Genomic DNA, 15,528 nt, shown 5'->3' with positions numbered 1-15,528 from the left:
GCATTCCTTTGGAATGTCACGTCACTTCCTACCAGAGCAGCCCCACGGGACCCTCCTGGCTTGTTACTCACTATGTTTGTTGTTGACTGTCAACTGTCCTCACCCACAAAGGGAAGGGAAGCATGGCTATTCCTTTTCTCCGTCCCAGAGATTCCCGCCTCCCCTGTGCTTCCTCCAGCTCCTCAGATGGCCATGTATGAAACGAGGTACAAAGCGGCCTTCTCTGGAGCGTTTCCTCAGTCCTCTAAGATTCTGCTTCCTGGGAATAGTCCACAGTTGGCTCAAATAAACTTACAAAATTCTCTTTAGGCCTGAACTTTCCTTACATTGACACAGTTAAGAATTCCTTGTATTAAATTGTCCCTGTTCAGATAACAGGCTTAGCCATCTCAGGACTGAACTCTGAGTGATATATTTATTTTCTATATTATATGTGGTTCTTAATTCACTGATTTTGCAGTTATCTTTATTTCCTTCCTTCCGTTTTCTGGGTGTGTTTTTCTTTATTTAAGGAGAGGGCCAATGGCATTTGTCTTTGCCACAAATATTTACATGACATGTGCATTCTACTCCAGAACATATGCTCATTAGGTCTGGTAGTGCGGCCCTACTTTACAACTAACATTAATGGCCATATTTCCCGGGACTCTCAGAACTATTTCATTAGTCAAGACAGGAGACTATATTTCTATTTGTAGGACACAACGTCTAGGATGGAAGGTGACGGCTAAATGTGTCTTCTGTGCAAGCCTTTCATCTACTCATTTTCTTAAGGTCCCACCAGGTAAACACACCCACAGGATAAAAACATCCTCAGAAAAAGTGATGAAAGCATCTCCAAAACAAAGCATGAAAAGGCAAAAAGTTAAAGAGGCAACACACCTGTACTCATTAGTATAGTCGAAATCTTGCTTATTATGAGTTGGCTTTAGGAAATTACACTCTATAATTCCCACCACTCCAACACCCATGTTGTTTGCCTGGAAAAGAAAATGAAATTGGCATTTTAAGCATAAGACATGAAGCCAACATAATTACCCCTCCATAAAGATTTATAATTTGTATCCAGCGTTTTCCTGTATTTTATCTCATGCAATTTAGCCTGGGACACATCGTCCGGTAGGGTAATTCACTTTTCTGGGAGTTACTTCCTATGTATGTTAGAGCCTTCCTCCAAGACCACATCCCCTGTTGTCAAGTATTCCTCTAGACAAGTATATCACCCCAATTTTACACAAAGGAAAAAGACCACTCTGCTGGGATGCAACTTCTTAGCAGTAGAAACCACAACTAAGTCACCCACAGCCCAAGCAAAGGCTCTGGCACTTAATACTCCATGTTTGTTTAAGGTTAGCATTTTAAAAATTAAACTCATTTATCCCAAGTTACACATCCAGTTGTTAATGGCAATGAAGTGAAAATCTACATCAGTAAAAATTATTTTTTAATTTTTACTCTGCTAGCTAAAATACTGAACTCAAAGCACAAGTCATATTCTGATTATCTACATGTGATTATCAAGTATATTTTGTTAATTTATAATAACAAATATTTTTGTAATATTTTTATTGTATTTACTTCTCTTTTTTTAATATATTTGTATTGATTTCAGAGAGGAAGGGAAAGGGAGAGAGAAAAAAAAACATCAATGATGAGAGAGAATCATTGATCAGCTGCCTCCTGCATAACCCGCACTGGGGGGGGGTCGAGCCCATAATCGGGGCGTGTGCCCTGACCGGGAATCGAACCGTGACCTCCTGGCTGACAAGTCAATGCTCAACCCCTGAGCGATGCCAGCCAGGCATAACTGTAATTTACTTCCAAGCTGACATACAAAGTGAAAGAAAATATAACTTACAAAATGAAAATTTTCATAAATACTTCTGGTGGTGCAAAAGTATGGTTATAGTTGTGAGTACAATAAACAGTTTATTCTTTTTTAAACAATATATTTCTTTATTGATTTCAGAGAGGAAGGGAGAGGGAAAGAGAGAAACATCAATGATGAGAATCACTGACCGCCTGCCTCCTGCACAACCCCTACTGAGGATCGAGCCCACAACCAGAGCATGTGCCCTTGGCCAGAATTGAACCCGGGACCCTTCAGTCCACAGGCTAATGCTCTATCCACTGAGCCAAACCAGCTAGGGCCAAAGTTTATTCTTATATTATTTATGAATTACTTATGGCTTAGTGTACTGTTTTCCAGATGAACAACTGTACACCCACTATTGCCACCCTGGAGATGAAGCCATATAAATGTAAGATAACCTACTCCATGAACAACCATCATGGTCCTACTCTCACACACTTGTAAACCACAGGACCCTTCAATCTGTAGTTCGTTCCACCTTCTTTCCAACCTCATCTTCCTCCCTCCCCCATCTCTCTCTTTCCCACTTATCACCTAATGCAGGCACAGCACACTACTCCCTTAGTGATGGCAGCATCTCAGAACCTCATTTCCCTTCCTCTGAAGGTCATGTTCTCTGCCCAGAAGGCCCTGCCAGACTTCCACCCATGAGTCACTGAGACTCATGTCAACCACGTTTCTCCAAGAAGCTTCCTCAGATGCTCCGTGTCTGACCAGCTCTCTGTGCTGAGATCCAGCACAGGAAATCACACCACTGTCTGACATCCCTACTTAATCACCCCTACTTAGGGGTGTCAGATAGAAGGCAAATCTGGTAATAAATTAATTAATTAATTAATTAATTAAAAGTTGGTTGTGAAGACTATTTTGTGCAGGGCCAAGCATAACCAGAAATTACACTTACGCAAATTTAACTGGGTGGGGAAATGGCTATGTCTCTTACTTAAGTCAAATTCATGAGTGGTAAACGATAAAAAGAATTTACATTCTGTGGCAGACACAATTACTTCTTTTGAATCCCAAAGCACTTGATAACTAAGGCCTATTACCAAAAATGCATTTCCAATTACCAGTAAGATTCAGAAACTTGTGAATATAAAGAGCTCGACATTCATTTACTTTTGCAAAAATGCTCTACTCTGAGCTTGTGCCGTGAAAATATGTAATCAAGACACAACCCGTTGACTAACATTCAAGTTAAACCCATACTATCATACTATGTAGAGCTCATATTATTTCACGAAGAATTCAGAATGAAATAAGATAAATGAAAAAAAGAGGAACACCTATAATAATCTAATTAAAGATTTCATATAAAAAAATAAGATAAATTGAATATGGAAGTCATAGAATTAGAAAACAAAATATGCCTAGACATAAGAGCTTTAAGAAGATGGTTTTCAGAATTGTTCACTGAATTAACACACAAACACCAACAGTAACAAAGCACCTTCCTGTGAACACATGTGAAGGACAAACAGAATGACGTGGGACAATGTCCATCACCCGAAACTGAACTCTACAATGGATATGGCTTAGGAGGAAGGCTCTATTTTATTTAGGAACTAACTCCAAAAAAGTAAATCACCTACCAGATCCTGTTTTTTCAGGCTATTGAGTCAGCACTAGTGAAAGCAACCAATTTCATTCCAGCAGGAAATGAGCAGGGATCCAGATCCAAATGCATCAAAAGGTCTGCATGGTGAGGCCTAGGGCATGTTACTGAGCCCGGTAACTCATCTGTAAAACAGACACACAGCATTCTGTCCCCTCATAACATGACTCAGGATCAAATCAGAAACGAGTATCCCAGGATTCTAAGTTCAAAAGCCACACCAACACTATTAAAACATCGAAATGTAGAAGCCATTAGGCAGAAAGAATGTAATTTCACATCTGACCCAAATAACAAGTTATCCTAACATATGAAAGACAGAATTGCCTGCTTACCTTTAACTGATATCCAACTTTTTCATAAGCTTTGATGAGTCTGTTTTTATGATACATCATTATCCCATAATGTTCTTTATTTTTGCAGTTGAATCCGAAAGTAATTTTCACTGTTCTCGTCTTAAAAGTTAAGGAAAATTCTGAACACATCACCCCCCTCTCTTCAAGTCATCCTTTCTATTTCATCAGTTACTGAGTGTGAAGGTACAGAAGAAAGGGCAGTTAGAGAGGCCAGAGCAGTATGAGGAGAAGAGGAGGAACGGTGTAGGGGAGTACACAACTAAGACAGCTCCGGACGACATCAGAGAGAAAATAAAAGGATACTAGAAACTTTGGTCGATAAACATCGTGTTCAATGTAAGCAAGACTCTTCGAAACTAGTTGTGTCTTCACTTTCTGTCCACGTAAGATGATCTGCATTCTTGGCTTTAGATATAATATACTGCAGTAAGCCTGAAAAGACACGAAACAGTTTGTTTTTTTTAAATAATTATCGATAGCTTTGTTCAACACCACTTACACATGCATTTAAAAAGAAGCTACCGACTTATTTCATAAAGGACCATTAACTCCAATAAAATATGCACCATATATATTTTCACTGAAAATAAATTCAGCATATTACAGCCAGTAAAAATTTTGCAGAAAACAATCTATTGACCTATGTTGATATGTTAAGTGAAAAAGTTACAAAATAGCATGTATGGTATCTCATTTCAATTTTTAAAAATGTATACATGTGGCCCTAACTGGTGTGGCTCAGTGGATAGATCGTCGGCCTGGGACTGAAAGATCCCGGGTTCGATTCCGGTCAAGGACATGTACCTTGGTTGCAGGCATATCCCCAGTAGGAGGTGTGCAGGAGGCAGCTGATCGATGTTTCTCTTTTATTGATGTTTCTAGCTCTCTATCCCTCTCCCTTCCTCTCTGTAAAAAATCAATAAAATATATTTTTAAATGTATACATATACATTTTCTGACTCTTCTGTCAAGTACATACCTATCTATGTAATAGATGAATATGCAAACTAGCCAGGATGCTGTCACATCGGAGGGAACAGCAGAGACCTGAGGCTGCCTGGTGCCTAGCCAGGGCGAGGGACCTCAGGCTGCACCCCCGCCCTGGAGAGCTTGGTTGGGAGCTTCAGGCCATGCTCCCCGCCCCAGGCTGGGGGACCTGAGGCTGCACCCCTGCTCAGAGGGCCTCAGGGTGAGGCCAGCCACGTCTGGGTCTCACCCAATAGGGGTGTGGCTGGCTGGGTCTACGTCTCCTGCGTTTTTGAAGTTCGTGTGGGTGGTGGGCGGGGACCACTCTAGGTCCCATAGCGTGCCCCAGACTCTGACAGGACAGAGACTTTCATATACATTTTACTAATTTTCTTTCATCTCTGACATTTCTATTATAGAGAAAGGGCAAATAACAATATTAAAATACTTGCTCTAATTAATTCCCTTTCAATGTGCACAAATTTCGTGCACTGAGCCACTAGTATAGCTATAATTTTAAAAACGAGTTTTATTGACGAAACAGGTTTGGCTCAGTGGATAGACCGTTGGTCTGCGGACTGAAGGGTCCCAGGTTCAATTCCCAGGTACCTTGGTTGCGGGCACATCCCCAGTAGGGGGTTTGCAGGAGGCAGCTGGTCAATGTTTCTCTCTAGTTGATGTTTCTAGCTCTCTATCCCTCTGCCTTCCTCTCTGTAAGAAATCAATAAAATATGTGTTTTTTTTTAAAAAAAAAACAAGTTTTATTTAGACAAAAATAAACATAATAAAAGGGGCAGTTCGAAATTGGAAAAGGAAAAAATCCTTATATATTAAGAGCCTAATCCTTATATATAAGCAAATCGATCTAACGGCAGAAGGGCCAGTTGCTATGACACACGCTGACCACCAGGGGGCAGATGCTCAACGCAGGAGCCAGCCTCAGTCCACAGGACAGCCAAGGTGGGTGCCAGCAGGTCTACCCCCCAACCCTGATCGCCCCACAGATCAGCCCTGATCGCCGTCCACGCCTAGGGACCCTACCCGTGCACGAATATCATGCTTTTATTACCGTATTTTTCGGACCATAAGACGCACTTTTTTCCCCCCAGAAGTGGGGGGGAAAAGTCCCTGCGTCTTATGGTCCAAATATAGCCTACACATATACTTTAAAAAAAAAGTTTTTTTCCTTGCCCGGCTCTGTGTGGTCTCTGTGTGCTTACCCGGCTCTAAAATGGTTCTAAATGCTGCTGCTTACTTTACAGGGTTGATTACATGTGTTTATGACTGTGATGTTGGGTTTTAATGCTCATAAAATATTTTAGGACACTATTTGTTTCAGAATCTTTTTTTCTTCATTTCCCTTCTCTAAAAACTGGTGCGTCTTATGGTCCGGAGCGCCTTATGGTCCGAAAAATACGGTATATAGGATTGTTATATTGAGATATTAATTTCCTCAATCTCAACAACATAAACATTTCTCAGGTCGTTTTTCAGAGGTATTTATAACAAAATTATATTAATGTATGTTATCTCTAGTCTATACACAATTTATTGCTTTAGGATGTCAATGTGTGTATATTCTTGAGTATTTTAAACTAAAAAAGAAACTCTGACTTTGGTATTTTTGATTGAGTAATCAATATGGCCATAATAAGATACTCTTATCCCATTATTTCCAATTTAAATCATTTAACCACATAGGGAGAGAATGACACAGTGCTAGACCTGATGACTTCACAATTAAAAACTGTTTCTAAGCAAATAAAACCCGTGTGCTCCTTCTGGCACATATCTGAGACACTGCATCAGAGACCAATGGTATCATTTGTAACTAGTGGGCAACATGTCTTCCATTATCTGATGCTTTTCTCCGGGGCCTGGTACATACCCTCAGGGAGTAGTCACTTTCTGGGGCGATTTGGTCCATCCTCTCTTGCTTCTTGTACCCTTTCTTCCCTGTTGTTTCATCTAAATCCTCTGGAATTCTGATATCATATTTATCCTTCTCAAAATCAAACTCCGTTGCATTTCTGTAGCTGTAAAATTAATTTTTTGAAGGAACAAAATTTTAACTTCATAACAAGATAAGCAAAGAAATACTACTACTTAACAAAACACCTATATACATGGTAGGTACTATAGTGGTGGTGGTGGGGAGGGGTAAAAATAAAATGAAAGAAAAGGAATCTAAGAAAATGAAAAAATAAATAACACCTTTATTCGCACACATTGCTAGTGGGAAGGTCAAATGGTAGAGCTACTTTGAAAAACATTCTGGCAGTTTCCTAAAAAACTAAACTAGCAACTCCCTAAGACCCATCAATAACACACGACTGGTCATTCACTGTAGAAAATGCAGACTAGCCCTAGCTAGTTTGGCTCAGTGAATAGAATGTCAGCCTGTGGACAAAGGGTCCCAGGTTCAATTCCAGTCAAGAGCATGTACCTTGGTTGCGGACACATCCCCAGTAGGGGGTGTACAGGAAGCAGCTGATCGATGTTCTTAACTCTCTACCCTTCTCCCTTCCTCTCTGTAAAAAATTAATAAAATATATGTTTTTAAAAAGAAAGGGCAGACTACATTCCCACAAAAACCTGTCCACAATGTCTAGAGTAATGGCCAACTACCCAGATGGCCTTCCCAGGCGCCTGGTTAGACACCCTGTGCTCCACCCACACGGGCTTTTCCTCAGCAAGAAAAGGAAGCAACTACTGTTGCCCCGAGAACCTGCACGGACCTCCCGGGACAGGTGCTGAGTGAAAGAAGCCAGCGTCACACTGTGATTCCTTTTATGCACCATTCCTGAAATGGAAAGTTAGAGGCCGCCCAGGATGCAGGAGAGAAGGGCTGAGGACATACGGGCAGCCTGAGGCCCCTGCAGGGATAAAACACCCGCACAATGCCTGCGACAGTGTCTGCGGTTTGGAGACGTTCCCCCTGGGGGAAAGAGGTCAGTGATGCACAGGCTGACATTATTCTTACAAGGGAGCATGAATTGCAATCATCTTAAAATAAAAAGTTTAAACTGAAAAGAAAGAAAAACGGGGGGGAGGTACAGGGAAGCAAAAGTAAGAAGAAAAGAAAAAGGGAATACAGGAGGTCAGAAAAGCACAAAATTTAACATAATTTTAGTTTACATTATTTGTGCTTTATTCCTATGGTTCAGTATGTATTAGGTATCTCAATATTACACATTCATCCTAACTTTTAAAACTTTTATTTGCAATGGGTCCTATTCCCATTACAAGGACAAAGAACTGCAATTTCAGCAACAGAAGTCTCCCCAGTATTTTTCCTCACCAGATGCTAGGTCATGCTTAGCTTTAAGTAATGGACTAAACGGACAGATTTCTCTGTTAGAGGTGGGTTTCTATTGTCTCATTTATTTGTTCTGAGGAGGGGGTGGAATAACAGTAAGAAAAGAGCGCTATGGAGACTAAACCTCAAGGCCAGGAAATTCATTTTTAATATGAAACTATTCCAAATTGAAGCCAAAGTGGCCTCAATAAAACACCCTTGGGAAGAAATCATGAACTACACCAAAAAACAAGCCCCTTTCAATGCAGTTCTCCTGTCTGACCATCCGGGGATGAAGGTAACAATCAATCCTGCCCGTGCACTTGACCGCCCCCACGGTTACCAACCCGCAGTGTCTACACTTACCTTCTAAGGTTCCAGATGATGATCCTCGTCCCCTTCTTCCCCATAATAGCATCCAGTTCTGCCAGTAAACTCTGCTCCGTACGAAACAGAGAATGCTTCATAATCGCAGCCAGGCTTGCCTCTGATTCCGCTAAATTAATCATCTGGCGTATATCCTAAGTTAAAGACTTAGACCGAAACATATTTTCCACAAGTGCAATATGAAAACCAACTCAAACTTCAAATGGCAGTCTTATTTCAAATGAATACCCAGGGTGAAGTATGGGCAAGTTCATTACACCTAATTTAATGGTTCCAATGTTTGAAATGTGGTTATACAGAGGATATTTTCCTAAAGATATCTTATTTGTCATGGTAATTAGTGAAATTTTCAAGCTGGACCACAAGTCCCATCAGAGCACAGTAAGACTGAAACAAAGAGGAAGACTACAGAAGCTCAACCTGAAAAGCAACCGCCTAACAGTTAAGGACTTCCATGGCAACATTCCCGCAGAGAACAGAGGAACACTTAGCCACAGACAGAGGCAGAGGCAGGGACAGGAATAGGGAAGAATCTGGAGGAAGGCAAAAGGACAGAAGGGTTCACACTATTTCTTCAGAGTTTCTAAATCGTTTCCATTTCAAAACCAAAAGGATATGGTGTTGGTTGAAGGCCACTATTGGGACAACAACATGTTCTGCTTGTATGGCTTCCAAGTAGGTCTGAGACAAGAGGCCCACGCTCATGGTTTCTCCATTTTTGGTGAAAACAATTGCATCTTTACCCAAACGCATGGAACCGGACTTGAAACCATTCCCGTACAATCCCACTGGGACATGACCGTTCACGGTGACTTTGTCACTGAAGCCAAAGCTAAAGAGAAAAGACAGATTTAAAAAATAAGTATGGATAACCTTCATGTTTTTAATTCAAAAACTATAATAGGTGAAGAGCCTAGTTTTGTATGTTGGCGTCATCCTCCCTAGATCTACAATCTTGGGCAAGTAACTGCTAAGCCGCCTTGGAATGTCTCCCTGCCTCTGAAATGAAGGAGACTAAGTCTACATCATAGGGGTGTGTAAGGACCACACCCACCAAAACAGGAGCGTGGGGCTGAATGGCCGGCTATAATGTGAGTGCCTGGGCCCTTGAAATTGCACCCCCTAAATCTCTCCTGTCAGCGTGGAGGATCTCCTGTTCTCAGCAAGCCTTCCTAGTATGTTTACCAACGGGGCGGCCTTGGCTTTCTGGCAGCATAAGGAGTATTTGAGGAACAGTGAAAGACCTCTACTACCAAATTCTCCCCCTCCCTGTACCTGTGGTAAGTATTTTCGTTTCCATTTCAGGCACATCTGGCTTCATACTGACATCCTAGACTGTGACCCTAGAGCCCAAGGCCTTATGACTCTTTTCTGCTGCTTCCTCATCCTCTGAAGAATCGCTTTAAAATTACCTCACAAAGTGGTATGTTTCGTTGGAAATACTGGTTAAAACTAATTTACACTAAAGAATAAATGAACTGATAACAATGTGCTATAGCTCTATAAATGGTGGAATTCTAGATTGGGTAAGACATGGGGGGAATGATGAGAAGAATGGTAAGGATTGACTAATAACCTAATAGTAGAAATGAAGTAAAACTTAGAGAACAGAGCACACTGCCAGTTTTTAACAAACAAAAACTATGGGCAAGAATACAACACATGAAACCCTTGAACTAGGTAAAAGCAATGGTTTTAAGAAATGTGACACTTTCACATACCTTAGCATCTTATGTAATTTATCTGAAGTCATTCCATTGCCATTATCAGTGAAGGTCAAGCATATGTGCTTATCTATCACTGTTTTGTCAATCCAGATCTGTTTAGCATTCACATCAGGATCGTATGCATTATCTGAAAAACAAAATTTGGGAAATTCTGTTTGCATTTTTTAAAAACACAACTAGTTCTGGACAATCTTTTAACGAGCAACAGAATAACATATTTTAAGAACATTTAAAAAGTTGAAATGTTAACCTCAGATTTAAAAACATAAAACTACAGCATTTACCCTGCTATATATTGCTCACTGACTATGACAGAATTAACTCTTTCCGAAGCCCTCCATACAGAGCGAGTCCTGGTCCTCCTGACACTGGGCAAGTACAAAAGCAGGCCTCGCTGTCCACAGAGATAAGCAAGTTAAGGTCTGCCCACAGACCAGCTGGCTCTCTATCACCGGGAAGCTGAGCGCTGGTGGCAGCTAGCACTCAAGCTGATGTAGAAGAGACACAGTTTCCGCTAAGTTGCAAACCCAGATGAAGGTTTACCTTCTACAGAGTTCTTCAAATGTGTCTTTTCAATAGAGAAAATCACAGGCCCCAAACGGTGTTCCTTGTGCTAAAAAACTGATACCAGCCCTCGCTGGTTTTGCTCAAGTTAGAGCATCAGCCTATGACTGAACATTTCAGGTTAAATTCCAGACAAGGGCACGTATCTCAAATGATCCTCCTCTCGCACTGAAGTTTCTCTGTCGCTCCCCATCCATTCCACTGTCTCTAAAAATCATTGGGAAAAATATCATTCCCAACTATTAAAAACATACTACTAATTTCTTAAAGATCTAGTTCTTTTATAAACAGAATAAAAATATTTCCAACATAAAAACTTTATGAATTCAGTCAATTAAAATACTTTGAAGTAGTACAGTAGTAAAGTTGAACAGTGATCAATTTGACTAATCTGACATCCATATGAATAACTGTCATGCTAGGTAACTTTTACCCATAATGTTCTCATTCAAGATACATTTTTTTAATAAACCACATTTATATAATATTTTTCAATGAATTTTTTTTTAAACTTCAATTGCGAGCAATAGGTTACATATGAAATGTCAGTTTTACATACCTATTAATTCAGCAACTGCACTGAATGGCCAAGTGTGACTGGTAGAATTGGTATGTAAAAACTTTGGGCAAAGCTGGAAAAAAAAAACCATGATTCATGTAAATTAATGCAGGTCTCACTTTTAGGAACAGAAACCGAGAGAAAAATTCTGAGGTTCTAAATAAAATACAGTGAGCGAGAGTGGAAGGAACCAGTCCAGGCTGTGGACCCTCTCCCAGCAGACGGCTCGCACTCCTGCCTGGGCGCTGGAGTGGTATCACCTTCTGCAGCATCCTGCCAGCGCACGGGCTTTCATACGGCTCCCCACAGCCACCCACAGTGCCAGCTCCTTCCTTACAGGCTGGCACCGCCCAGGACGGCCGGCCCGCTTCACCTTCCCCACCCCAGCCTGCCTATAGCCGGTGCGAACGCCTTCAAAACAACCTCACCGTCTTTCCCAAAGCACTGCCCGTCACCGCCTGGCCGAGCCCATGTCCGCTTCTCCGCCTGGCCTGTGCGGGTCCTTTCCTGCCTGGCTTTTGGCTCAATAAACCCTTCCTTTCAGAAAAGCTTTCAGCCAGGGGGATTTTTTATTTGTTTATCAATGTAATTTTCTGTCCTTTCATTAAACATTGAGACCCAGACCCAGTAAAAGTAATGGCTGCTTCTTTCAGGATATACCTGGGAAGTAATACCTAGAAGATAAGATTCCTGGGAGATAAGACTGTTAATCATCGAGTTTACTCATCAAGACTTCCTTCAAAACCCTTGCCTCCTAAGATCCACCAACCCAAAGCCATAACATCAAAAATTGCCCAATCCACCAACCTTGCAAGACTCTCCTCAAAATGACCCACCCAGGTTTCCTCATCTCTGCTGCGGCACCCTAAGGCCGTGCCAGGGTGTCTTCCACTGAGGGCCCTGAGGCCTAACAAACCTAGCTTTGTCTTTAACCCACAGGCTTTTCTGGTGCTCTCCTGAAAGGTCATCGTGGATGTACTTACAGCAGTAGTTACATCTATAAACCCTTCAAACAATGTTCAAATGCAACAAACCTTCACTGCCAAGGATTTTATGTTTGATTTAATTCACATTAATAAAGTGTGAGAGAATGTGCCGATCAACCTCACGAACAGGGATCTCTACATTGCTGAGTAATGTAAATATCCAACGTACAAACATGCACAAATGGCTTTAAAAGGCTGGGGCTTGAATACTTCAACATGCAGAGACTTTTCATGCGACGAGGACGTTAGCATTCACTGCGAACAGATTCCATCCTATTTAAGGGGAAAAGAGAGGCACCGCAAGTGTTTCCTAGGAAGAGCCTGGAAATGTGATTTCATTATAAATCAAACGGGCTACAGGTGTCAGAGGTCCGCCCCTCTGTCCACACTAGGTTTTGGATAATCGCCAAGAACTTGTTCGGCATTGGGTTGAAGTACACTGTGAGATGGAGTCCCGGCTGGAGGCTGCGTACTTTGGACCTGCTGCAGCATGCATCCATGCCATGAGGGACATAAGCAATCAGACTTCCCAAAGCACACGTCACAGAGCCAGCCCTTCATGAAAACCAATGTCCAGAATTCCGTCTTCTCCCACCAACCTACCTGCGGATGCGCCAGCACTCACGGTCCCGCTCCTTGCTCAACTACCATTCTACAATTTATATTTTAAATGGCATATTGCTCCACCTTTCTAAATCTTACCATGGGGCATGGCCTTAGGGCACATGTGTCAAACACAAGGCCCGAGGGCCAAATCCATCCCGCCAGGCCTTGCAATGTGGCCCGCACCCCGCTGTCATCACTGCACTCCACTGCGTTTCCATCACAATGACAGTTTATGACTGTTCAGTAAACCATTCGGCCGCGATTTAGGCTGGATTTTAGATTTTGGCCCCTTCTCTGATTGAGTTCGACACCCCTACCTTAGGGTATAAAACCTTTAGCTTCCAGCCGAGATCCGTTTGGCTCAATGGATACAGCGTCGGCTTGGGGACTGAAGGGTCCCGGGTTCCATTCCAGTCAAGGGCATGTACCTTGTTTGCGGGCATATCCCCAGTGTGGGGTGTGCAAAAGGCAGCTGATTGATGACTCTCTCTCATCGATGTTTCTAACTCTCTCTCTCCCTTCCTCTCTGTACAAAATCAATAAGATATATTAAAAAAAAAAAAAAAAAAACCCTTTAGCTTCCAAAGAACAGTGTGATTAACCAACCACCATGAACCCTTAGGGTTTGCCTCTATTTCATGCATTTCTGTCAGGTGTGAAATCGGGAGTTAGCAAGTTGGGCCCATGGTGAATACTTTGATTTTCGATGTAAGGCATAGTGTGGTGGTGGGAGTGTCAAATTTTATTTAATGACTTCATCATATACACAGGCTCCAAAGTGACACAATATCAATTGTTACTGAGGAAGAGTCCCAGGAGAGCAAAGAAGGAATCAGTGAGAAACAAGGAATGCTAAACAGTAGCCTTTTGGTTATTGAATCATAGCAATTTTCAACTATTTTTTAAATATTTTATTGATTTTTTTACTGAGAGGAAGAGAGAAGGATAGAGTTAGAAATATCAACCAGCTGCCTCCTGCACCACCCCCACTGGGGATGCGTCCACAACCAAGGTACATGCTCTTGACCGGAATCGAATCCGGAGCCTCCCAGTCCGCAGGCCAACGCTCTATCCACTGAGCCAAACCGGTTTTGGCTCAACTATTTTTTATACTAACTGGAAAGAATACCACTTGAACAGCCGAAACAGCAGTGTAACACACACACACACACACACACACACACACACACACAAAGCAGACCATGATGAGGAATGTATTAAGTGTATGATCCTGGGCAGTAAAATTAACCTCTGTGCTTCAAGCTGTAAAAATGAGGTTAATGGTATCCACTTACAAGACTGTTAAGAAGAATTAAATAACTTAGTATTTGTGAATGCTTAGGATATCTGGAACATAAGCATTACAAGTGTTTTAAAAATGAATTGCTCTAGCCCTGAATGGTTTGGCTCAGTGGATGGAGCGCCAGCCCTTGGACTGAAGGTTCTCAGGATCGATTCCTGGTCAGAGCAGCCGCCCAAGTTGCGGGCTCGATCCCCAATAGGAAATGTGCAGGAGGCAACCAATCCATGATTCTCTCTCCCTTCTTCTCTGGAATCAATTTTTTTTTAAATATATATTTTATTGATTTTGTACGGAGAGGAAGGGAGAGAGACAGAGAGTTAGAAACATCGATGAGAGAGAGTCATCGATCAGCTGCCTCTTGCACACCCCCCACTGGGGATATGCCCACAACCAAGGTACATGCCCTTAACCGAATCGAACCCAGGACCCTTCAGTCCCCAAGGCGACGCTCTATCCACTGAGCCAAATCGGTTTCGGCTGGAATCAATTTTTCTTTAAATATATCCCTTTAAAGGCACAACTCACTCATAAAAATAAGGAAAATCCTTAAGGACCTCAAGTAGAGAAGATGAGATTAAGAACAAAACTAAGATTTGAAAATGGGATGCACTGCAGGTTAGATGGGGTGCTTACAAGGAACACAGGGTTTCCGTTTTAATGGCGACCCTGTGACTGATCTGGCAGAAAAGCAGCACACGCTGATCCTCCCACCCCCTTGATGAAGAGACAGGAAGGAGAGAATCTGCCTAATGCAAAGTCTGTCTGTCCTGGTCTGGACTCCAGGTCTTAAAGAGAAAAACATACCATGAAGATCTGCAGCAGAGCAGCCTTCGCCTGCGTGCCTGGGTTGCAGAGCAGCCTGGCTTACATAACCTGCAGATTACTGTGCAGACATCGCCCCAGCCAGACAGCACAGATCCCCGGGTCGTTATTTGGGAATATTTGGCACATCTAAAATAACACTTCAACCCACCAGGAGAAAACATGACCCTCCCCCCTCTAAATACTAGAGAAAAGACATCACCCTACAAAACAGATAGCCCTTTAGATCAGGTCCATCGCCATAGGACAGGTCCATCGCCATAAGACAGGTCCATCCCATAAGACAGGTCCATCCCATAAGACAGGTACATCCCATAAGACCAACAAGCCAGGTGCAGGGAGCAGCAACAGTTACATTTCCCTAAGATAGGGGTGTCGAACTCAATCAGAGAAGGGGCCAAAAATCTAAAATCCAGCCTAAATCGCGGGCCGAATGGTTTACTGAACAGTCATAAACTGTCATTGT

The 15,528-nt window shown here is 42.2% G+C and overlaps 1 protein-coding gene across 1 annotated transcript in view; it reads right to left on the bottom strand.

Annotated features, from left to right (window-relative positions):
* The window catches only part of MORC3 (MORC family CW-type zinc finger 3), a 46,209-nt gene that overhangs the window by 21,923 nt on the left and 8,758 nt on the right, over nt 1-15,528 (bottom strand). The window contains exons 2-9 of the mRNA XM_036448577.2: nt 11,346-11,418; nt 10,217-10,349; nt 9,113-9,327; nt 8,475-8,622; nt 6,699-6,846; nt 4,148-4,276; nt 3,824-3,943; nt 883-980 (exon numbers count right to left, since the gene is read on the bottom strand). Coding sequence (XP_036304470.1) covers nt 883-980; nt 3,824-3,943; nt 4,148-4,276; nt 6,699-6,846; nt 8,475-8,622; nt 9,113-9,327; nt 10,217-10,349; nt 11,346-11,418 — 1,064 coding nt within the window. The remainder of the gene's footprint in view (nt 1-882; nt 981-3,823; nt 3,944-4,147; nt 4,277-6,698; nt 6,847-8,474; nt 8,623-9,112; nt 9,328-10,216; nt 10,350-11,345; nt 11,419-15,528) is intronic.

Source organism: Pipistrellus kuhlii, unplaced genomic scaffold (genome assembly GCF_014108245.1).
Source record: "Pipistrellus kuhlii isolate mPipKuh1 unplaced genomic scaffold, mPipKuh1.p scaffold_m20_p_2, whole genome shotgun sequence".
NCBI classification, from domain to species: domain Eukaryota; kingdom Metazoa; phylum Chordata; class Mammalia; order Chiroptera; family Vespertilionidae; genus Pipistrellus; species Pipistrellus kuhlii.
The sequence above is the reverse complement of the archived record's forward strand: the minus strand, read 5'-3'. Positions and strand labels throughout refer to the sequence as shown.